This window comes from Torulaspora delbrueckii, chromosome 7, assembly GCF_000243375.1.
Source record: "Torulaspora delbrueckii CBS 1146 chromosome 7, complete genome".
NCBI classification, from domain to species: Eukaryota; Fungi; Ascomycota; class Saccharomycetes; order Saccharomycetales; family Saccharomycetaceae; genus Torulaspora; species Torulaspora delbrueckii.
In genome coordinates, this window is record NC_016507.1 from 64,095 (window position 1) to 86,595 (window position 22,501).

General features: G+C 41.3%; 8 protein-coding genes across 8 annotated transcripts; 4 read left to right on the forward strand and 4 right to left on the reverse strand.

Moving 5' to 3' along the window:
- Nucleotides 1-1,401: 1,401 nt before the first annotated feature.
- Nucleotides 1,402-4,680, forward strand: PSE1 (importin PSE1; the record flags this gene model as incomplete). Its single annotated transcript, XM_003682564.1, has 1 exon — nt 1,402-4,680. The coding sequence occupies one exon, from the start codon at nt 1,402-1,404 to the stop codon at nt 4,678-4,680; it is 3,279 nt and encodes a 1,092-aa protein (XP_003682612.1).
- Nucleotides 4,681-5,243: 563 nt separating this feature from the next.
- Nucleotides 5,244-6,086, forward strand: PXR1 (telomerase inhibitor; the record flags this gene model as incomplete). The annotated part of the gene is made up of 1 exon (XM_003682565.1): nt 5,244-6,086. One exon carries the CDS (start codon nt 5,244-5,246, stop codon nt 6,084-6,086), a length of 843 nt encoding a protein of 280 aa, XP_003682613.1.
- Nucleotides 6,087-6,240: 154 nt separating this feature from the next.
- Nucleotides 6,241-7,890, reverse strand: GAS1 (1,3-beta-glucanosyltransferase GAS1; the record flags this gene model as incomplete). The annotated part of the gene is made up of 1 exon (XM_003682566.1): nt 6,241-7,890. One exon carries the CDS (start codon nt 7,888-7,890, stop codon nt 6,241-6,243), a length of 1,650 nt encoding a protein of 549 aa, XP_003682614.1.
- A 634-nt stretch (nt 7,891-8,524) lies between these two features.
- Nucleotides 8,525-13,882, reverse strand: FKS3 (putative 1,3-beta-D-glucan synthase; the record flags this gene model as incomplete). The annotated part of the gene is made up of 1 exon (XM_003682567.1): nt 8,525-13,882. The coding sequence occupies one exon, from the start codon at nt 13,880-13,882 to the stop codon at nt 8,525-8,527; it is 5,358 nt and encodes a 1,785-aa protein (XP_003682615.1).
- Nucleotides 13,883-14,560: 678 nt separating this feature from the next.
- SCW10 (putative family 17 glucosidase) lies at nt 14,561-15,685 on the forward strand (the record flags this gene model as incomplete). The annotated part of the gene is made up of 1 exon (XM_003682568.1): nt 14,561-15,685. One exon carries the CDS (start codon nt 14,561-14,563, stop codon nt 15,683-15,685), a length of 1,125 nt encoding a protein of 374 aa, XP_003682616.1.
- Nucleotides 15,686-16,021: 336 nt separating this feature from the next.
- CWC22 (U2-type spliceosomal complex subunit CWC22) lies at nt 16,022-17,668 on the reverse strand (the record flags this gene model as incomplete). Its single annotated transcript, XM_003682569.1, has 1 exon — nt 16,022-17,668. One exon carries the CDS (start codon nt 17,666-17,668, stop codon nt 16,022-16,024), a length of 1,647 nt encoding a protein of 548 aa, XP_003682617.1.
- Nucleotides 17,669-17,859: 191 nt separating this feature from the next.
- On the forward strand, nt 17,860-18,729 carry CAB4 (putative pantetheine-phosphate adenylyltransferase; the record flags this gene model as incomplete). Its single annotated transcript, XM_003682570.1, has 1 exon — nt 17,860-18,729. One exon carries the CDS (start codon nt 17,860-17,862, stop codon nt 18,727-18,729), a length of 870 nt encoding a protein of 289 aa, XP_003682618.1.
- Nucleotides 18,730-18,850: 121 nt separating this feature from the next.
- On the reverse strand, nt 18,851-22,411 carry UBP15 (ubiquitin-specific protease UBP15; the record flags this gene model as incomplete). The annotated part of the gene is made up of 1 exon (XM_003682571.1): nt 18,851-22,411. One exon carries the CDS (start codon nt 22,409-22,411, stop codon nt 18,851-18,853), a length of 3,561 nt encoding a protein of 1,186 aa, XP_003682619.1.
- Between the last annotated feature and the right edge of the window lie 90 nt (nt 22,412-22,501).

The following is a 22,501-nucleotide window of genomic DNA, read 5'->3' on the forward strand; positions in this document are numbered from 1 at the left end:
ACTACTGTTATGACTAAAAAGGCAAAACCATTCACGAATTGTTAAAAACTATAGTAGTAAGTTCGAGATTCAGAACAAAAAGAGACAAAGATCATCTTTATAGATACTGCCGTTCATGGCAGAATAACGCCAACGACAATTGTAGTCACAACTTTCCAAGCTTAGAATTGATTTCACATATCGTTCATAACCGCACAAATTGACCCGAAGCATAAGGTCAAGCATGGCCAAATTGCACTTTGTTCTTTTGACGAGCAATTCCATGGTGCTCGTGTTCATGAGATTGAAGAGAATTACAAATTTTATACTTGTTCTGAGTGCGTTAACATAGAGTCAGATCTAGGATCAAATAATATTTAGGACTACTCGATTTCTGACATGATCTACAATGCAGCGAGAAACATCATACTCATGTATTGTTGCAGGCTTGTCTTCTACACTAAGTGAAGGGAAAGGTCTTGGTGAATTAATCGAGACGATCAGAAAAAGGTACAAGTCACGTGACGCCTTGGCGGCTATTTTAAATTAGCAGGTTTTTATTCTTTACTTGCCGCTTTTACACTACTTCGAGTTGAGCAGTTCTGTGTATGATTTCTAAATTCTGTGGGTGGTGAAGGAGTCCTTTAATGTTAATATATTACGTATGGAAATGTTCTATTAGTGAAAAAAGGGCCTGTCTGCTCTCTACAAGTCCCAGATCGTTTTGAAATAGATGTTCAAGGGTTGCGACTCCTCAAATGACAATTTTTAGAGCTGCAAGAAAGTGTGCGTATTAGTTGAATATTATTTTCTAGCGCCAAGAACTTTTGGAAACTCGGAATCCTAAACAAGTATTTTCAAGAGAAAAATATAGGTTTAGAGGCAACTAGGATAGCTTTTGCGGTTACCTGCTGTGATTATCTTTTAAGAAAGTTGAACGATGAACATGATTTTCAAATTGGTTGATAAATCGTCCCAGGAACTTTTATTTGAAGCCTGTGAACTTCCCAGTGGAACTTCTGGATACGAAGAGGAAATACAGCGTCCTGACCTACTTACAGACCTAGCTTGATGGCTCCAATCGTTTGAAACTTTCGTTCTTGAAGGTCAATCACAGAGAACGAACGTTGTTTCTCGCCTTTTTAGCGAAAAGATTTTTTTTCAAAATACCTGTCCATGGACTCAAAAAGAGGTTTTCCTATAGTAAAGAGTAATTGAACTGAAAAGGTAATTGAACACCACTGAGATACAACCCCTCTTCACCTGGTTATCGCTTGATACTTCTTTAGTATCTGCCGCTGACTATTAGGTATTTTACACTTTGATTACGTGATTTGGGCTTGATCTGTCAAAGCTACTTCATTCGACAACCAACATCGGAAATTTAAAATCAATCACAACTTCCATTGCATAAGAGTTCAGATGTCTGCTCTTCCAGATGAGGTCAACAATTCGTTGATCAATGTGCTCCATGGGTTTGCATCTGCCGATAATGAGACTCGTGCCGCTGCCGAGAAGGTCTTGAACCAGGAATGGATCACACCGGCTAATATTGAGATCCTTCTAATATTTTTGTCAGAGCAAGCTTCTTCCTCACAGGATCTAACTTCAAGTGCCTTATCCGCAGTGTTGTTCAGAAAGCTGGCGCTGAGGGCGCCACCATCATCCAAGACCGTTATTATTGCAAAAAACATCACACAACTGAGTACCAATGGGCTCAATCAAATTCGTGCTACTCTTCTGAAGGGGTTCGTCTCTGATAGACCAGGCAGTATAAGACACAAACTGTCAGACGCTATGGCCGAATGTGCTCAGGATGACCTTCCGGAATGGCCTGAACTTTTGCAGGCTCTTATTGAGGCATTGAAAAATCAAGATCCCAACTTTAGAGAATCGAGTTTTAGAATTTTATCCACGGTACCACACCTTATCAATAATGTCGACGTTATGAATATTCTACCAGTCTTTGAAGCAGGTTTCACTGATCCTGATGACAATGTGAAAATTGCCTCTGTCACTGCATTCGTTGGATACTTCAAACAATTGCCAAAAGCGCACTGGTCAAAGTTGGGTGTTTTGTTGCCAAGTTTATTAAATAGTTTGCCAAAGTTTCTTGATGATGGGAAGGAGGATGCATTAGCAGCAGTCTTTGAGTCTCTCATTGAGTTGGTGGAATTAGCTCCGAAGCTTTTCAAGGATATGTTTGATCAATTGATTCAGTTTGCCAACATGGTCATCAAAATGAAGGATTTAGATACACCAGCAAGGACTACAGCTTTAGAGCTCCTGACAGTTTTCAGTGAAAATTCACCTCAAATGTGTAAGGCAAATTCAAATTATGCCCAAACCATGATTGTGTCCACTCTGCTAATGATGACAGAAGTATCTATTGATGATGATGAGGCTACTGATTGGAGAGAATCCGATGATGCAGAGGAAGATGAAGAAGAAGTGGTTTATGACCATGCACGTCAAGCTCTGGATCGTGTCTCGTTGAAATTAGGTGGGAAGTATCTGGCTGCTCCGCTTTTCCACTATCTGCAGGAAATGGTTGGATCATCTCAATGGAGAGAACGTTTTGGTGCGCTTATGGCTCTTTCCTCTGCTGCGGAAGGTTGTCGAGACGTGTTGATTGGAGAAATTCCCAAAATTCTAGATATGGTTTTACCGTTGATCAACGATCCTCATCCAAGAGTTCAATATGGGTGTTGTAATGTTTTGGGGCAAATTTCCACAGATTTTGCTCCACTGATTCAAAGGACATCGCATGACAGAATCCTACCAGCATTAATCTCAAAGTTGACTAACAGCTCAATTGACAGAGTCCAAACACATGCGGCTGCTGCGCTTGTCAATTTTTCGGAGCATGCGAACCAGGCAATTCTGGAACCATATCTAGACAGCCTGCTGACGAACTTGTTGACTCTGTTACAAAGTAATCAACTTTACGTCCAAGAACAGGCTCTGACAACGATCGCCTTCATAGCCGAAGCTGCGGAGAAAAAATTCATCAAGTACTATGATACTTTGATGCCACTACTGATAAACGTGTTGAAGATGGATGTGAATGGAGCAAACCGAGTTCTGAAAGGAAAATGTATAGAATGCGCAACGCTGATTGCTTTGGCTGTTGGGAAAGATAAATTTTCCGAATATTCACAAGTATTGGTCGACTTACTGATATTATACCAAAATAACGGTATTCAGGATGATGATCCAATCAAAACGTATCTGGAACACGGTTGGAGTAGAATTTGCAGAATTCTGAGAGAGGATTTTGTGCCATTACTTCCAATAGTCCTTCCGCCATTATTGGAAACCGCAAAGGCCACTCAAGACGTCAGCTTGATTGAAGAAGAGGAAGCGGCCAATTTTCAACAATATGTCGATTGGGATGTCGTTCAGATTCAAGGAAAGCATATTGCTATTCATACTTCTGTACTCGATGACAAGGTTTCTGCCATGGAATTGCTTCAAGTTTATAGCACGGTCCTTAAGAGCTTATTTGCTGGTTACGTGAGCGAGATTATGAATGACATTGCAATTCCATCCATTGACTTTTATTTACATGACGGTGTTCGTGCAACCGGTGCAAGTCTAATCCCAGTCCTGTTATCTTGCCTGATTGCAGCCGTTGGTTTACAAAATGAAGAAGTACAACTCCTATGGCAATCAGCTTCATCTAAACTTATATCTGGTATCATGTCTGAGCCAATGCCTGAAATCACTCAAATTTACCATTCTTCGTTAGTGGACACATTGAAAACGATGGGCACTGACTGCTTGACCGAAGATGCACAGGTGAAGTTCACGAAGGGTCTCTCAGCTAACTTAACAGATGTCTTCGAACGGGTTAAGCAAAGACACACTGAGGATGACGAGTATAATGAGGAATTAGATCAAGAGTACGAGGATTTCACCGACGAAGATCTTCTAGACGAGATCAACAAATCAATTGCAGCATTTTTCAAGGCGAGCAAAGGGGACTATATTACCCATTTCCAAAGCATATGGTCCTTGGTGGATACGTATCTGCACGATAGTGAGATCATATTGACGCTATTCGCTCTAGTTGCTCTTGGAGACATGGTACAGTACTGCGGTGAGCGCTCTGCACCTTTCAAAGACAGCTTTGTACCCAAGGTCTCTGGATACCTCGTGTCGCCTGAGCCAAGTATTCGCCAAGCTGCTGCTTACATCATTGGTGTGTGTGCTCAATATGCTCCATCTACGTACGGTGACGTCTGTGTATCCTCCCTAGAGACTTTGTTCCAAGTTGTCAGTATACCAGATGCCCAATCAGATGAGAACCAGACAGCAACAGAGAATGCGAGTGCTGCCATAGCAAAGATTCTGCATGCTTTTAGCGCAAACATGCCTAACTTGGAAACTTACCTAGCTAACTGGCTGCGAACCCTTCCAATCATTGTTGATGACGAGGCAGCTGCATTCTCATACAGATTCCTAAGCCATTTGATCGACACAAATTCACCCGTTGTCAGTGGACCTTCCAACATCCCCGTGGTAGTTGACAACGTCGTGCAGGCACTTCATCATAAATCCATCTCGGGTAAAACTGCTGCGGCTGTGGTCGAATCAACAAAAAGACTATTAGGTACTTTACCTCAGGCGGATGCCATGGGTATCTTGCAAAGATATCCATCAGATGTGATGCAAACTATTCAAGTATGGTTCTCTTAGTGACTCTAATCAGTTTTCTGCATATATAGTGTAATTTTTCGTGCATTTATCGAATATCGAATTATTTCTTAAATTTAATGTTTTATTGGTGTAAGCAGAATTTTACTCACGAACTACCAAACACATTTACCTTTCAAAACCAGAATCAATTTGATACAGTGACTGGGTTCAATAGAGTACTATATTTATAAACCATTTCAACTCAACACAGCCAATGATCTACCGCTTGCATCTGAAATGTAAATGGAAGGCGAATTTCTCCATTTCTGTTAATAGTTCTACATTCACAGAAAGTTGGCCAATAAAAAGGCAAATTTTTATGTTGGAAAGTAACTCTCAGTATGTAATAGGCTGCCTTTCGAGACATGTAAATCAATTACGCAGAATATATAATCAGATTGATTAGTTAGTTTGTACAAGATCGTTAGGATTAGCGGCATGCGAGACGAAAATAGAAAAAAAAAAAAAAAATATTGAGATGAGATGAGATGAAGTGAGATAAAATAGTGATAGTTCAAGCCATTAAGTAGACTAATCAGTCGTCTCAATCGCAGTCATTACGAATGGGTTTAGCGGCTACTAAAACAAAACAGAGATTTGGGTTAGATCCAAGAAACACTGCGTGGAGTAATGATACCGCGAGGTTTGGGCATACAATGCTGGAAAAGTTTGGCTGGAAACCCGGTATGGGACTTGGTATGATTCCGGCTGAGTCTCATAAGTCCCATATCAAAGTCTCTATCAAGGACGATAACTTGGGGTTAGGTGCTAAGATTAAAAGGAAGGAGAGGAAGGATGAATTCGATAATGGTGAATGCGCAGGACTTGATGTCTTCCAACGGATCTTAGGGAGGCTCAATGGGAAGGAGCAAAAGATTTCTGATGAGCTGGAAAAGCAGAGGGTGGAAAAAGTCTTCACTGGAAGATGGGGTGTGCATTTTGTGAAAGGCGAGGTTTTGTCAAGTACATGGGATCCAGAGACCAAGAAACTGGTAAGTTATTCGAATAAAAGGAAGAGATCAGAAAGTTTGAAGGAAGCCTCAGACGAGAGTTCAGACGAGGATGAGAAGGAGGCTAAACGCTCAAAGAAGCACAAATCAGATAAGAAACGTAGTAAGAAGGACAAGTCAGACAAGAAAGAAAGAAAGCATAAGAAGGACAAGAAGGACAAGAAGCACAAATCAGATAAGAAGAAGAAGTCTAGTAAAGATAAAAAGAACTCACAATCTGATTCTTGCAAGAAGGCCGTCTTTTTGGAGTCAAGCAAAACTGCATCAAAGATTCCTGCCAATGTTTCAACGAGGCTTTCAGTTCGTGCAAAGCATATAAGGCAGAAGCGGGCAGCAACTATGGATTCTAAGGCCCTCAATGAGATTTTCATGATTACTGATGGTGGCTTCAGCTGAGTTAATGACTTTTTGAATGCCAATGAATTCTACAGATCAAGTCGAATGATTTAATCGTAAGCTGTTAACAAATAACATACAAGTTTGCATGAGTCATTTTTATAGAAATACATACTAATTCTCAAGAATAGTTTCATAATGTTGTTTTAACTATCTAAGCCAAAGCGAAACCAACACCTGCGACCAAGGAAATGGTGGCAATTGATGATAAGATGACTTGAGACAAGTTAATACGAGCGTTAGAGATAGCAGCGTTACGGCTACCAGTGCTTGTGGAACTACCAGAGGAGCCACTTGAAGTAGAAGAACCAGAAGCAGAACCAGAACCGCTCTTGGAAGAAGACTTGGAGCCACTGAAAGAAACGGAGCTGCTTGGCTTGTTGGTACCGCTGCTACCGACTTGACTCAAAGCAGTGCCACACGCACTTTGAGTGGTGGCAGATTGCAATGTTGCGGAACCGCTGAAATCACAGTTGGATTTGCTACCACCTTGTTGGTTGTAGTACAAGTTCATGACAAATGATAGCTTCTCCTTAGGCTGGCAGAATGAGTAAGAACCGTAGTCACCGGTGGTACCATTGGCAGTGATGCCATCACAGGAGATTTGGCTACAGATGTAGTCGAACATATCTTGGTAGTCATCCTCGTCAACATCATCCTTGACAACACAGGACAAAGCAGCTTTCATACAGTCACACAAATCTTCGCTTGGAGTTGGTGGAAGATCGGTAGCGGCCATCCAGTTAGAGTTGGTAGCTGGGCATTCTAGAGAAGTAGAAGTAGCAGAGTAAGAAGCGGTGTTAGCGGAAGTTGGAGAGATCTTAGCGATCTCAGAGGAATAGTTGTTGAAGTCGTCCAAAGTCTTAACGTCGTTATTACTGTCGATGCTGACTAAACCGTATTGGTTGTCTTCTTCGAAGTACATGTAAACAATACCACCAGACCAGACGTCAGTCATATTATCGCCGTACAAAGCTTCAACTTCAGTGAACTTTCTTGGCTTAACTTCATTACAACCATACTCTGAGAAAAAGATTGGAATACTTAGGTTAGCGAAATCCTTTGTTCTGTCAGCGTAACCAGAGTTTTGAAAGTTTGCATCACCACACCATTCGTACATGTTAATACCATAGAAATCAGCCTTGGCATCACTGTCACCACAAGCAAAGTAGTCAGCCATTGGGACTCTAGTGTCTTCATCATCGTTAGAAGAGTAACCGACTGGAATAGATCTGTAACCTTTCTCCTTAATATAAGCCTTCATATCTCTAACAGCAGCCTTGACGAAAGGAGAAGCATCAGTATTAGTGTTATTGTTGGTAACTTCGTTACCAGCGAAGAAACCCATGACATTTGGATATTGAGAAAATTCATCGACAACAGAAGTGTATTGATCATATAAGTCGATGTCCCACGATGGGCTCAATCTGTTGATCGAATCCTTTGGAGCAGACAGATCAGCAATAACATAAATGCCGGCATCATTCAAGGCACTCATACATTCGTCGTGGTTTAAAGAAGTGTTGACAGCATAAACACGAATAACGTTTGTGTTTAATTTCTGTAGGTATGGAATATCTCTCGAACACTTATCGTAATCAGCTAGGGGATCGTTAATACTGTCACCATCAGTAGCATTTGCAGTGTCAGCTTGGTAAGCAATACCTCTCACGTAGAATTGGGAACCATTGTTGGAGAAGAAAAATTTGTTACCAACGACTTCAATCGCTGGTAGATCGTCAGCGGTCACGCAACTGGAAAAGACCGATGCCAAAGCGGCAGCAGCCAAAGTTTTGAACAACATGGTATCTTATCTTATATTTTATAGGGTCCAACGAACGATTAACTCTATGTTCTTTTTGTTAAACTCTCGAGATGAACAGAGTGTTTGAAAATTGAAAAAGAACGGCAATTAAAGCGAAAGTTTCCACTCGATATATAAGATAAATCAAGTCGACGTTCTTTTTAAAAAATCAATTAAAGCTTGAATCAAAATAATGAAAAACCTCGAGTGAAACCTTGCTGATTCAGGTTTCTTTCGCTCTCTTATAATACCAGATACAGTTGCCCACTACAAGTTGAAATCACCTCAAAGATTTCAGTCAACATGCATAAAATCGCCAAAACCAGCCACGATGAGAATTTCCGTCCACGAAAATAGCGTAGTTCCTAATCTCCTATTCTCAATTTTCCAAAAAAAGAATACAACTTGCCCGACGCAGTGGACCAGAAAGTACCTAGAACATCACACGGCCTCAAAAAATTCGCGTCGGTTAGACACTTCGGGTCGTTTCTCTCAAATATTAAGATTGAAGACGCTCGAGCCGCGAAAAAAGTAAAGCACGTCGATGTTTTTTCAGATGCGAAATCTGAAAAAACCCTCGAGCCCTGTCAACTTGGGGTTACGAAATTGGATTAACATAAAGCATTAGCCAGCCCTACGGAACTGTCTTGAAACGCGGGAAAGGAGGCGTTGTCGTTAGGATAGTCATTGGAGCATTTGGACCCGTATCATTGTTATTTTGGCGATTCGGCTGAATGACGCCACTAAATGGGGACCCTGTTAACATTCTTGCAGGATCGTCAACTAGTTGTTTGGCAAAGAATGGCGCTATGATTAGAGCAAGAAGAATGCTCAATAAACCAAAATACAGGATAAAATATTTCCTGACTATGTTGTTTCTGCGTTTACGTTGTTTCCTGGTGAAGATTCTTTTACTTGTGATAATACTGGTTGGTTTTAGCCAAAAAAGTACCATTGAGTGCCAACGATCGATGAAGGGTATTAAGATGAGGGGTGTTTGTGCGTAAAGGAGGAGGTGAGATAGGAAAAAATCACCAGCGAAGTAGCTTGACTCCATGATCTTGACAGAAAACTCACGGATGGGTTGTAAAATAATAGACCATCCCATTCCCGTATTGTACCAAATACCGGTCCACCAAGCAATGTGAGAGGAGTTATTTTTGTGCTCCTTCGTTAGGATCAAAATCGTAAACGTCTTGAAAAGGAGAATATGTAAATTAATGGTGGAAATTAGTAAGATAAGGGTTCGAGCGAAATTCCAACCCTCCAGGAACCACATAACTTCAAAATCGATCAAATAAACGACAACGGAAAATGCATGCGCAGCGCCTGCTATTCCTGAACCACTCTTCTTGCAGCATAAGGAGAGTAGAGGTAAAGCCACCAGTGATAGCATGAATAAAATCATCAATAAACCCGTGTTCAAAATAATGGGAAGAAAAGTGACTAGTACCAATCTTATTATCGAATGAGTAGGTTCCGGTCTAGGGACACCAGTTTGCGCATTGATGAAAGTGTACCCTGTGAAATTGAAAAGGAAGACCACCAATGGGGTGAATAGTTCAGCCAACAAGACATTTCCAAGCTTTGCCTTCCTTGCATCCCCTGCACCTTCCTCCGATAGATCACCAATCAATTTTTGCTTGTATCCGGTAAACCTTGCTCTTGAAACCTTTGTGAAAGTACTCCATGATTCCTTATGAAATTTTGTATTGCCTGATGACAGCCAATGAATAAAATTACGATAGTCAATGAAGAAATCCGTGAATACAAACTGATGAGGATTGAAGATGAAAGGCGCAAAACACATTGAGATAACCGTTATCCAAAACCATAGTAAAGCAGGCTGCCACATTGAGACCATGCCAAAAACAAGCATTAGAAACACTTGCAAACCAGAGTAAATGGCAATGTTCACAAACCTTGAATAAAGAACTGCAAATTCAATCCTTGTTATGGCAAATCCTCTTCCTGTGGAGATATATTTGGCACCACCGAAAGTTAGGTCGCTTAACAGCGAGTTCGAGTAAACCTGACAGACAAACACCTCAAATAATGGCGCCATTGAAAATAAATGGTGGAAGAACCTTTCTGTTGCTTTCCATATTCCTTTCTCCAGCAGTTCTTGTATCAGTAATGGTGCGAACGCTATGAAGAAAACAATGAAGATAGAGAGAACGAAGATTGATACCCAGTGCAAAGCAGGTTGTATATTATAACAACCTATTGGTTCTTCTAAATTGGTGATTGGAAGGTCTCTATCGTAATTGCAAAGGATCGTTTCGTGATTTAAAGAACCTAGATTAAGCAATAATAGGAAAAACAACTGAACTGACAACGAAATGAATAAGTTATTCAGATGGAATCCCGGGTGAGCATAGAAGAAAGACAAAAACCTGTCAATCGGTAACTGCGTGCCGAGGTAGTAGTACTCTCTTGATAAGAGTTGCTCCCCCATACCCGCGCCAATCTTTGTTGTGAAATTTAGTATCGAACCAAAACCCAGGTCTCTACCTTTACCACACTGAAAATAATCACTATGCTTAATTCTCCCGCCGCGGCACATCGCATTCATACCAGCATAGATATCTTCATTCAAATGAAGACTTCTTTGCGCTTTTGACAATCCCCCTCTAGTCGTCATAAAAATTGCATTCAGAAAGTCGGGATGTCCATAGTGAAGTTTCCCACCAATTTCTGCCAAAGTTCTTGCAAATAATGTTCCAAATGTCTGTTCCTTACCAGCAGCAATATCACCGAGAACTCCAATATTTTCAGAGAAAATATATTCTCTAGCACCTACTATAGCCACTGCGGGAGGTTCCTCATCGTATTCTATACCAGGAATATACGGAATAGTGCTATCGACATCCATTTCCTCGAACTCGCTTAGTACAGAACGAATCTTCAAGCATTCTTCCAAATAGTTATCCTGGTTCGCATCAATCACTTGAATGTATTCACCACGGTAGAAAATTAAGGAATGATTTTGGTTATCTGCCTTACCGTCTCCTAGAATAGGGTTCCCGGATAACCTGACTTTGAATAATGGTTTTCGTAGTCCAGTGTCGGGATCCACTTCTGCAAAGCCGTTCGTCAAACATGAATAATAGAGCGTCTCGTCGTCATCGGGTGATTGTTCCTCCAAAAGATAAGATACATACATGGTTGGATAAACTTTGAATAGCAATTCAGTGGCCTCTCTTTCCTCCTTGTTAAATTTCGCATACCTTTGCATCGCCACTAACATTCTAAACTTCCTATTTACCATGCTTTCTAAGCCGTTTTCCAGTGCCTCAGGAGCATTTTCATAAAGTTGGAGTAAAGAAGGATTTTCAATTCTGTACAGTAATTTTATCGCTTTTGAATAGTTCATAAACCCTGAGATGGTCCGATATAAGGTTTGACATCTGAGCGAGGCCCATATTCTAGTCCTTAAGGTATAGGACGCTTCAGAAGAGTTGAATCCAAAGACATGATAAGGCAAATCGCTAATCTTCTTCTGAACAACATCTTCGCCAACTTTATCATCACTAAATACACTTCCATGATCAATATATTTTGACAAAGTCCCTTTATTAGAGACCTCGTCGTCCCTGCCTTTCATTTCATCACATATACTTTTTGTAGCATCCTTCTCCATAGATAAAAGTTTTGTATCTCTAACAAATGAATCCCACTCAGCAGAATGAAGTTGCTTCAAGTACTCTAGTACCGTGATCTTGCTTTTGTTCGATTCCTCCTTGATAACCTCTTTCAACGTAAGAAGAATCTTCTCAGAGTAGTGGGGAATAAGAACGGTGAAAGTTGGCATGCATTCCACCGGTACAGGTTCATTAATGGGTGTTGATAGAGATTGAGCAAAGAAAGAGATCCTTCTCTTGGCTTCTGAATTTTTGGGAAAGAATTCAACAGATTTGAATGTGGAATCATCTTGAGCAATGAAAAAAGTCGGTGACCTTAACATTTTCTTATCCTGAGACATTGAATCTACCTGTTGAAACAACAATCTCTGGATGTGTTCGATGGACAATAAATGCTCACGATACATTGAAATGACAATGGCATTCCAAACCTGTGAGATTAGAATCTTTGGTTTGTATTTGATATCCATTTCTGAAGTCGCCAAAATCTTAGTATAAATCCTCTTTGGTAATCTTGCGTAAATGTTCTTCCAGGGAGTCAGAATCGATGTACCAAGAGAGAATGATAGCATTATGGAAAAAGCACAATTGCAGATGATATACCAAAGATAAGTATCAAGGAAGAAAAGCCCCAAATCTGTGAAGATCATTAATCCCAAAGTTATCTTTGATTGCCAAGAACAAAACCATCTTCCGATCAACTTATCGCCAGCACATCTCGTCATATCTAGAATGGAGAGTACTCTAATGGGATCCCTCAACGATAACGTCAAGAAGAAATACGACTCAATGAATTTACCGAGGAAAACACCAAACCAAAGCCCATAGGAGAACCATTTACTTCTTCCACTTAGACGAGGAAAAGATGCAGTAAAAATCTGAGAAGAGACATAACGTCTCTTTTGTTTCCCTCTATTCAAATATGATCCAAACATACCTCCTAATGGTCTTATCGCGAAGAACAGAGTAGTCAAAAATGCGATAATTAGTTGAATGATCGACAAAATGTAAGCTGATTTGGAGTGAACATCAAGGTCAAAGAAACCGAAGATATACACCGAAGGTCCAACGTTGATCAAAAGACAAACAATCAATCCAATCAACCTTCTTGTCAGATGTTGGGCTCCTGGCCAACGGCGTGGCACGAATCTCCATTCGAAAAGTGTGGCGAGGATTTGAATCAAACACGATACTGTACCGCCTAAAGCTATCGCCGAAAGCTTTGATTGAGGTGTTGGGGGATTATTCAGCAGTTGAACGTAATCCTTTGTGTAGAAAGTTGGAGCATTGAAAGATGTAAAGAACCAAAATGGTGCCAAATGAATAATCCAGAACCTGTTAAAATTTGTTACGCAATGCATCCAACCACGACTCTCTATAAAAGTCTTGTAAAAGACTTTGGACCATTCAACATCTTTCAAGTACAAATACCTCTCTTTCAAAGGTTTGTCGACTAATCTATCACCATTATGCAGAACGATCTTCTCAATCCCCTCAGGGTACCAAAACAACTGATTCACGTCATCATAACCAATCACTTCTTTATGATCTCTGTCTCTTCTTTCCCATTTGCCTTTCGAATTTTTACGATAAACTTGTAATTTCAAAAAATTGTACAGCGGAGTTATCACATCGTTTAAGAAGGTGAACTCTGGTACGGCAGTATCTTGGGCCGAATCCTGCATGGCGCATTCAGTAGCCGTATCATAATCTAGTGCACATTTGAATATAAAACACAAACACTCTGGTGCAAATCTCACCTGGTTAGCCTCACCCCAACACAAAAGGTACAAAATCAATTGACGAGCCATCTCATGATGACTCAGTTGTTTCATCTTGAGTTTCCACTTGTAATTAGCTGTTTGTAGGCTCGTCTTATCCTGCAGTTGCTCATGTGTCAACGTAATCTTTGGATGATTGTTAATAAACTCCTGTTCTTTCTGGTTCCATTCTTCCATTTGCTCTTTGATAGAAATCCCTCGTTTCTTGGCAAGCTTCAAATTCCTTTGACGTGATTTCCCACGTAGTTCCATATTCTGGAAACCTAACTCTTCGTCCAAATCTTGCTGAGCGGCAAAATACCATTTCCTGAAATTCGCTTGTTCTCCACCGATATACGAGACATGCAACGAGACTAATGCATTCTGTCCATTGGTTCTACTAGCCCTAGAATCTAACTGAGCCATCAAATGATGGAACATATTCTCCCGATTTGCCTTTTGAAACCCAAACTTAGCCGCCAACTCTGCAAACATTGCACGGATCTCGCCCTTTGTGACTGGAACCTCTTCATCCTGGCACCATGCTGGGTGCTCGAGGTCCGTAAGCGATATCGGCGATCCGCTCATCCTCTTCAGTGTGGTTTGGTGTAAAGAAAGAAAGTGAGAAAGAAGGTGGGAGTAATAGATAGGTTATATATGCTGGCGGCTAAGGCGTTTAAAGGGAGGAGTTACCCTGCGTTTCGGACCCTGGCCACAAAGACGGCTCGTGTCACAAAAACGGCTCGTAAAAAATTAACTTCTCCCAGCCTAATAACCCGGCCGTAGTCATCTTTCTGATCTGTTTACCAAATCTGGCTACATCTCCTAATCTGGCGAAAACTGAAGTCGTTGCTTTTTAGCGTTTCGCGGTTCCAGATCTTTTCAAGCCTCAGACAGTTTCGAAACGCGAGGTACAGGAGGTAATTGGTATGTTTTGAAATTTTTTCACTACTGTTACTGGTAAAGATGCTGCAAGATGCATTGTAAAATATGCTTGAAAGAGTAGTAATTGACATTTCACCTGTAAAGAGCGTGGGATTTTGGCGGATTGTAAGGTATCCGTTTAATTTGAGTCGCAGCATACACCTTGTCTCTGCGTCGAGCTCGGATCTTGCGCTCGTGTGGTCTTGTTTATAAAAGTAGTGGTTCTGGAGATTTGAGGATTTTCTGATGTTTTACTTGAGATTAAGTGTCCAAGTTGCAAATTACCAACTAATTCGTTCCTTTCCTTTCCTTTCATTGCAACTCACCCTTCGTTGATATAATATGCGTTTTTCCAGTTTAATTGCAGGTGCCTCTTTGATCGGTGCTGCTGTCGGTGCTCCAGCTATCCAGCATGAGCACAAGCGTGATGTGGCTACTACCACTGTTCGTGCCCAAGTTACTGTTGTTGTAGGTGGCAACGGTCAAGCTATTACCACTACTTCTGCCACTCCAGTTGCCGAGAAAGCTGCTGTTGAGCCAGTCACTACTACTTCCTCCTCTTCTGCTGCAGCTGTTGAGGTTGCCTCGTCTTCCTCTCAAGGTTCCACCGAGGCTGTTTCCTCTTCCAGCAGCTCTTCTAGTGCTTCTGCTTCCAGTTCTTCTGGTTCTTCTTCCGACTCTGATGTCACCATTGGTGCAGCCGGTGTCAAGGGCATCACTTACTCTCCATACACTGACAGCGGTAGTTGTAAGAGCTCTAGTCAAATCAAATCTGATTTGGCTTCTTTGAGCGGATACCCAGTCATCAGACTTTACGGTGTTGACTGTGACCAAGTCGCTAACGTTCTACAAGCTAAGGGCTCTTCTCAAAAGTTGTTTTTGGGTATTTTCGACGTCAGCGCAATTGAAGGTGGTGTTCAAACTATCGCTAGTGCCATTGAACAATACGGTTCTTGGGATGATGTTGTTACTGTTTCTGTCGGTAATGAATTGGTCAACGGTGGTGAAGCCACTCCATCTCAAGTTGGCCAATACGTCTCCTCTGCTAAATCCGCTTTGAAGGCCGCTGGTTACACTGGTAGTGTTGTCTCTGTGGACACTTTCATCGCCGTCATCAACAACCCAGAATTGTGTCAGTACTCTGACTACATGGCCGTCAACGCTCACGCTTACTTCGACAAGAACACCGTTGCTTCCGATGCCGGTAAATGGGTGTTGGAACAAATTCAAAGAGTTTCTACTACTTGTAACAACGAAAAGACTGTTGTCGTCACTGAATCCGGCTGGCCATCTCAGGGTGAGACCTACGGTGTGGCTGTCCCATCTAAGTCTAACCAAAAGAGTGCTGTTGAGTCTATTGCTAAGACTTGCGGTTCTGCCACTTACTTGTTCACCGCTTTCAACGACTTATGGAAGGCCGATGGTGCCTACGGTGTTGAGAAATACTGGGGTGTCTTGTCCAACTAAGAATTTTGGTCATGATTACAAAATTCTTTTCATTCGTTTTAACACCATTCAGCAATTGAACGGTAGGAGTTTGTTGATTACTTTCCTTTACTACCTTGAATGTTTGCTATTCTGTTTCGTTTCGATTAGTGGCTTTCTGGTGCTACTTTTTTCTTTATTATGGAAGCGTTCTACTATGCCTATGATTCTCATTAAAATTCCCATCTGATATTCTCCATGACGCAAGGCCGTGATCGGTCATGGTTGCGTTCATTTATGCTCTATACATTTTTCTAAAGGCTTCTGTTGTGTAATATTTAAATGATACCCATTTCAATTCGCTTATATAGTTCCTTATCATCTACGGCGCGCGATAGGACTTCTAGAACGAGCTCTTCTCCTTGGAGGTGTCACTGATTTCTTACGTTGCCTTCTTGGAGGAGTGATCGATCTGGCGCGACGACTTGCGCGTTCATGAGGACGATAACGGGAATTGGCCCGCGGTCTGTTTTCCCTCTTCTTGGCAATCTCTGTTTCCTGCTCCTTCGCTTGTATCAGATCTAACTGCTTTCTCATGTCTTCAGTCAAAACACCTAACCCTATTGCTGTGAAATAATTAATGGAGTATCTGATGTTCTCAGGGTCTTCCTTAGGGAAGAGATTGATCAAAAAGGGTTGGATATAATCTTCTTTGAATCTTTCCTTCAATTCATTAATGCCCAGAGCAGCAACAACTTCTTGAAAGATAAACTTGAGGAAGATTCTTCCCGAAGCCGAAGTCCCATCTTCACTCATATGTACGTTTTCGAAAACTTCAAACCCAATGAAATCAGAAGCCAAGACATGACCCCAGAACCTACCGAGTGTCCTTAACTGGGCAGGTTCCAGCTCCTCTATTTCATCGTAATTAGCTCTGAAAGTCTGCTCAAAAGCGGGCTTCCAAGTCTTATGACTAGAGCAAAGCCTTTCTGCCAAAAGACCATAGAATTTGGAGTACGTGGGTTCTTGTATGCTCGATTTGACGATGACATTCACCACCTTATGCTTGTCAGCATCGGGTATGCGCAGTCGCAGAATCTTATGTGCCGCTTCATCGCTTGATAATGAGCTCTTCAAAATCAAGTAAAACTGTTTCTTAAACTCAACATCGTTTTTCCCTGTCATATCTTTCGCAACCGTCGGTACCGGTTCGGCGTTTTCTACTTCAGACAACTCAATCTTCTGTTTCAGATCGTAATATTTCCTCTCTATCTCCATAAAGTCTTTATGGTATACGAAATGACCTAAATCTGCATTGGGTCTTGAAGCTTCTGGGTCCACCATGAAAGTGTGTGTAGTATGCTCCATATCCTTGTCTTTTAGCAATGATTTAAAGCTAGAGGCCTTGTAATCCAGTCTCCTTAAGTCGAACAATTCCTCTAGATAGTGGTTTGCAGTTTTCGATAGCTTGCCCTCTTGAAGAACTTCTCGAAGCTTTTCAAATATCATATTATGTGCTGTACTGCTCACCTCAGAGAGGTGTTTCCCACATTGCCTGAGTAAGTGAATGATAATATGTACCGAAGATTCATTCAGATCTTCTGAAAGTAGATGTATGATTTGTAGAATCACTATTTCATGAGTAACCTCGTAATTGAAGAGCTGTGCTAGTAGTGAAACCATAGCAAAGGCTTGCACATCATCTAATTTGTTATATGCAACGATGAAATATGCTGTAGATTCTCTCGTTAATACGCCACCTATTTCGGGAACGATCAAGTTTAGTGCAGCTGCAAGCCCAGCATATAGGTTGGCTTGATCGTTCATAGTTTGGTACTTGATAATAAGTCGAACCACGATATCTCGAGCCAGTATCACATTAACCTCATATATGTCTTTAAGAACTTTTTCGAAATTAGACAGATTGATTTCCTTCAAGCAAGAATCCAAGTAGCTCTCCATGACTCTCCAATTGCTCCTCTGCTCATCCTCACCTGGTGCTATTCTTAATTCCTCGTTATCCATCTCACTATCGCCACAGTATTTGGAACCCAAATGGCTCACTAAAACGTTCAATGTAGTTTCTTTGTTTCCCTGTAGATTATTGTTGATGGTGATGTCTGTTCTTCGATATTTCTCCATATAAAGCGGCTGAAGTGAAATGTCGACAAAGAGCCTTCAAGTGTCAAAGGCATCATATGGAAGAATAACCCACCATGAAAGCTGCCATTGTACTTCAAGACCTTGAGACATTGGACTTTTCACGATTAGAAACACATTTTGAGGAATGTTTGAGAGACCTGTCTTTTGATGACGCAGGGGAGTTGGATGTGATATTGATGGACGAGTTCGAGTCCTCCGCTTATCTCGACACTATACTGGGAAAACTTTACAGCTCAGCGAGAGAGGTTTTTCTCAACAAAGGCTTGTACTTGACATCAATCAATGTGTTATTTGGCAAATGTGCTGTGAGCTCTTTAGATCTTGATTGGCTTTATGTTCCAAAGGAGTCACTCAAGAAGCATTTCAATCATAGAAATTACAAGGTATTCGAGCAACCAGTGATTCAAGGTTACAGCTATTCAGGCGAGAATTATCTTGCGGATGTTAACAAGTACAAAGTTAGCGCCTTGGGTGGAACTTTTGACCATATTCACGATGGCCATAAGATTCTACTCAGCGTGGCTGCTTTCTTAACTTCTTCAAAGTTGATAATAGGTATCACAGATGAAGAACTACTGCTTAAGAAGAAATACAAAGAGTTTTTGGAACCGTTCGATAAACGAGCAGACAACGTCAAGCGCTTCCTTTCGTTGCTAAAACCTGCTTTGACTGCTCAAATTGTTCCCATTAAAGATGTTTGCGGGCCTACAGGTACAGTTCCAGATATAGAGTGCTTAGTGGTTAGCAGAGAGACTATTAGCGGTGGTGAATTTGTTAATAAGACAAGATTAGCTAAAGGGCTCTCAAAATTGGACATTTCTGTTGTCAACGTTTTAGGTGGCAACGAGGAGGACGGTTGGAAAGAGAAGCTGAGTAGTACAGAACTCAGGAAAATACTAATGGATGTCAAGAATCGCTCCTAGTTGCTTTGCCACGCTTCAATGCAAAGGTATGTATAATTGTTATTTAGTGATGAAATATAGAGTAAAGACCAACCATTCAATTGCAATCACGCGATGCATTCAGTCAAAGCTCGAAGGGAGATTAGTTTTTGATAACCATCGGTCTATCATGGGAGCTTTGTGATCTCAATCTGTCAGGATGATCCATGTAAATGCAATCTAGGTTACTCATCACATTGAAGAGAACGAGTTTCTCCAACTCTTCCTTGGAATAACCTTCCAAGGACCTGAAGGACGATCCAGTCGGGGTTGCAAAGGAAATGGCTAAATGTATTTTGGCAAACTCCCTTTGTCCCAGGCCGAATTTTTCATGCAATCGAGCCCTGGTTTGTGGAAAAGGCTCGTTTGGTACTAACTTGAATAAGAAGGAGATACCATGTCTATTCTCTATGTCTTTGAAGTATTGGGCGACCATCACGACACAACCTTGCAGTTCAGTTTTTGGACCGTTCACTTTAACCCCAAGATCCTCTTCGTCATCATCCATCGAATCTTCGTCAGCATTAGACAGAGTGTCTAACTGTTTTACCAACTTGAGCTCTTCCGGGAGTATTCGTCCAAATAACAACACAGATTTACTAACACTTTTCATAGTGCTGTTTTCTGATAGTATACCCCTGAATTGAAAGTTGTAATTAGTCCATAGAAGAATGTTTCCTTTATCTTTATCGGAAAAACCAATTTTGGCTTGAACCTTATCCAGAAATTCCTTCACGGTGCAAGTCTCTGTTACCTTGAATTCGTAAGTTTGAAAGTGAATATAGCTATCATTCAACCAATAAAATTTCAAGGACCTCAAATGCTCCAGCTCTTTGAGAGGAATCGAGAGGACTTCATACTCGAATAATGGCTTCAAGTCTGAATTGTAATCTCTAATGATGTAGTCACTTAACGGAGAATCCGATTTCATGGGAAATCTCCCATTGGCATAAACGGCAAAAATCTTTAGGTACTCTGGTTGAACACCAGTGTATTGTGACACAACTCTTGCGACATCCGAGTAGCTTGCCTTGGTTGATATCCAGAATTCGAAATTTTCAGATTCTATATTTTCTACCACGTATTCCTCGCTTGGACTTTCAGCTTTCGTGAAGACAAGCTTAGTTCTATTCCTTAAGTATTCGTAAAACGACTTCAAGTCTTTGTAAATTGGAAAACTGTCGGGAAGACTTGACTCAGGGGTTTGAAACGTAAGTATATCACCCGAGGAGAGTTCTGCCGTATAAAACTTCTCCTTCAGAGATATGGGTTCAATTGCCCCTGGTTGAAGTTCTTCGTAAAACTGCACGGGTTGAGATGAACCAATGAATTCACTGACAATCTGCGATAGTTTAGATATGTCGTCCAGCTGGTTCACCACACAATAAGAATAGCCCATCAAAGATTGTTGTAGAGGATCAAATTGTTTCAGGAATATCACTTGGTAATTATCATCATCCTTAACTGTTGGAATATTGTCTGGTGAAACTATGGATGAGATGCTGTTCCTGAAGTTATCAATGAGCTCGTCATTATTTTCCACTGAGGGAAATGCGCCTGACTTCTTTAATTTATGCAAAAACCCGAGCTCCAAATAAGGCTCTTCAACAAACACATTTAGTGAAGGAACCTTCCCTGAACTTTCGTTTTCAAAAGTCTCTTCTAATGTCATTTCTTCAAACGCCAGCGGAAGAGGTTCTTCTAAACGCAAAGTTCCATTTCTACGGTAACCCATTTTCCAGTATCTCACATTCCTGCCATGAGGTATGTTTAGCTGCTCATTTATCTTCTTGTAGATATCTTTCATGTATGCCTTGCACGAAACTTTTAGAGTGATAGGTAAAGTATCTTCCGCGTACAGCTCTGGAGAGTAAAGTGATGAACGAACGTTGGGTGCAGTGTCAAAACCCTGGTAATGAGTGAAATTCTTCAGAGAATTGATCCGAATGTTTGTGTACAAATGAGCTTCACGGATCTCTTTTTCTCTCAACTCACGCTCTTTGTTCTCTTCCCTAACCTTGGTGACAACATATTCTGGAACATCCGCTTCTGTTACAGGCTGAAGAATTTCTTCTTCTTTCTCTTCAGCAATATAGACGAGCATATACGCATTAGTATGGCGTTGGATCAAGTAATCCTGGTACTGCTCCCTGGTCATCGTGCGAATCTTCTCATCTGGTAACCTATCGAACCCAAAGTTATCATCAAAAATTTGCTTCTTGGTAGCCCTCCAAACCCTATCATCATCAAAACGGTACCATTCGTCCTTTGTACTTGGTTTTATTAGGGTGTAGTAATGACCGGTCGAGATATCTCCAGTGTGTACCAGGACACCATGCAGTTTATAAATCTTCGGCCCCGGATTTTGCTCCAGTGCTTCACTATCCATATATGGGGCCAAATCAATGGAATCTGGAAATTCGTAGCGGTCATTAACCTTGATCAGCTGGTCATAATTAAAGTCGTACTCAAACCTTTTCAGCTGCAAATGCAACACCGGTGGGAAGGATTCAAAGACCACACCTTTCTTTGCGTCTTGTAGGCCATGCCCCTGGGCGGCATACTGATTTTCACCATCCATGAGTTCAACTTCGATATAATTCTCGAAAGAAGTTTGCAGATCTCTCATATTCTTCACATTCAGTTGAATATCCCAGAAATCCTCGGTTCTAACCGACTGATAATCGACGTTAATGCACCTAATATAACTCTTCATTTTTCCCACGAACAGTTCGTTGATCTTTCCCTCAACAGAAGTCCCCTTCATCCGTGTCTCTAATCTGTCCATCAAGATCCTATTCAGTTCCTGTACATCGTGTTGTGTAAACGCTTCAGCGTTATCCCAACCAAATGATCTTGTCAGCTCCATAGTGTCGAGTGGGAACTGGGAAACCTGCAACTGATAAAAAGCCCTCTGCAGGGCCAATGTGACACTATCATTTGGATTCTCGCCTTCCGTGGGTATTTGGTATACTAGCCTTCTAAAATACTTGGTGAAATAGTACGACTGCAACAAGGAGTTCAAATAACAAGTAGCACCTTGATTTCTGAACCCTACATAGCCAGTCACCTTCTTGGAGTCATAATTGATGAAGTTATGCCAAAGCACTCCAGTAGGATCCTTAACGATTCGCACGTACGCTGTGACGTTTAGTCTTCCCTTGTTCAATATACCAGAGACTCTTCCTTTAGCTGGATATTTCAAGTAAGCTAAATCAATGAAATTGGCAAACCCCCAATCTGTATCCACTGAATTGAACCTATGATGGGAAGTGTTGATTAGATGCACTTTATCGTCCTCATCCGGCCTTGAAAGCACAATGGCGAACTGGGCACAACAGAACCAGTCAGGATTCACCAGCTCACTTTCACCAGTCTCTGTATTCAATCTTTCATCTGCGTGTGGCTCCAAATAAACCGCCAGACTCCTGTTCTGGTTCCCTTGTGGAAATAACAATATGTCCCACTCAAACTCTCCGATCTTAAACCTCGGAGAAACATACTTGTCACCAGTTAATTGTGACCAATCGTCTAGATGCCACGTAAATCCACCTTCTGCCACTACTTGTGCTTCTAAATCCTCATCTAGCAGAGGAAGGATCTCTTCATTGTGCTTCCCTAGATCGATTTGATCCGTAACACTGCCAGTGATTGCGTCTGCCATAGTTCCTTAAGAGACCTTTCAGCACCTAACCACCAATCTTAAGCTTACTACTGGCCTAAATCGATCAAGTTAGTCTCTCTTGTGCTAACG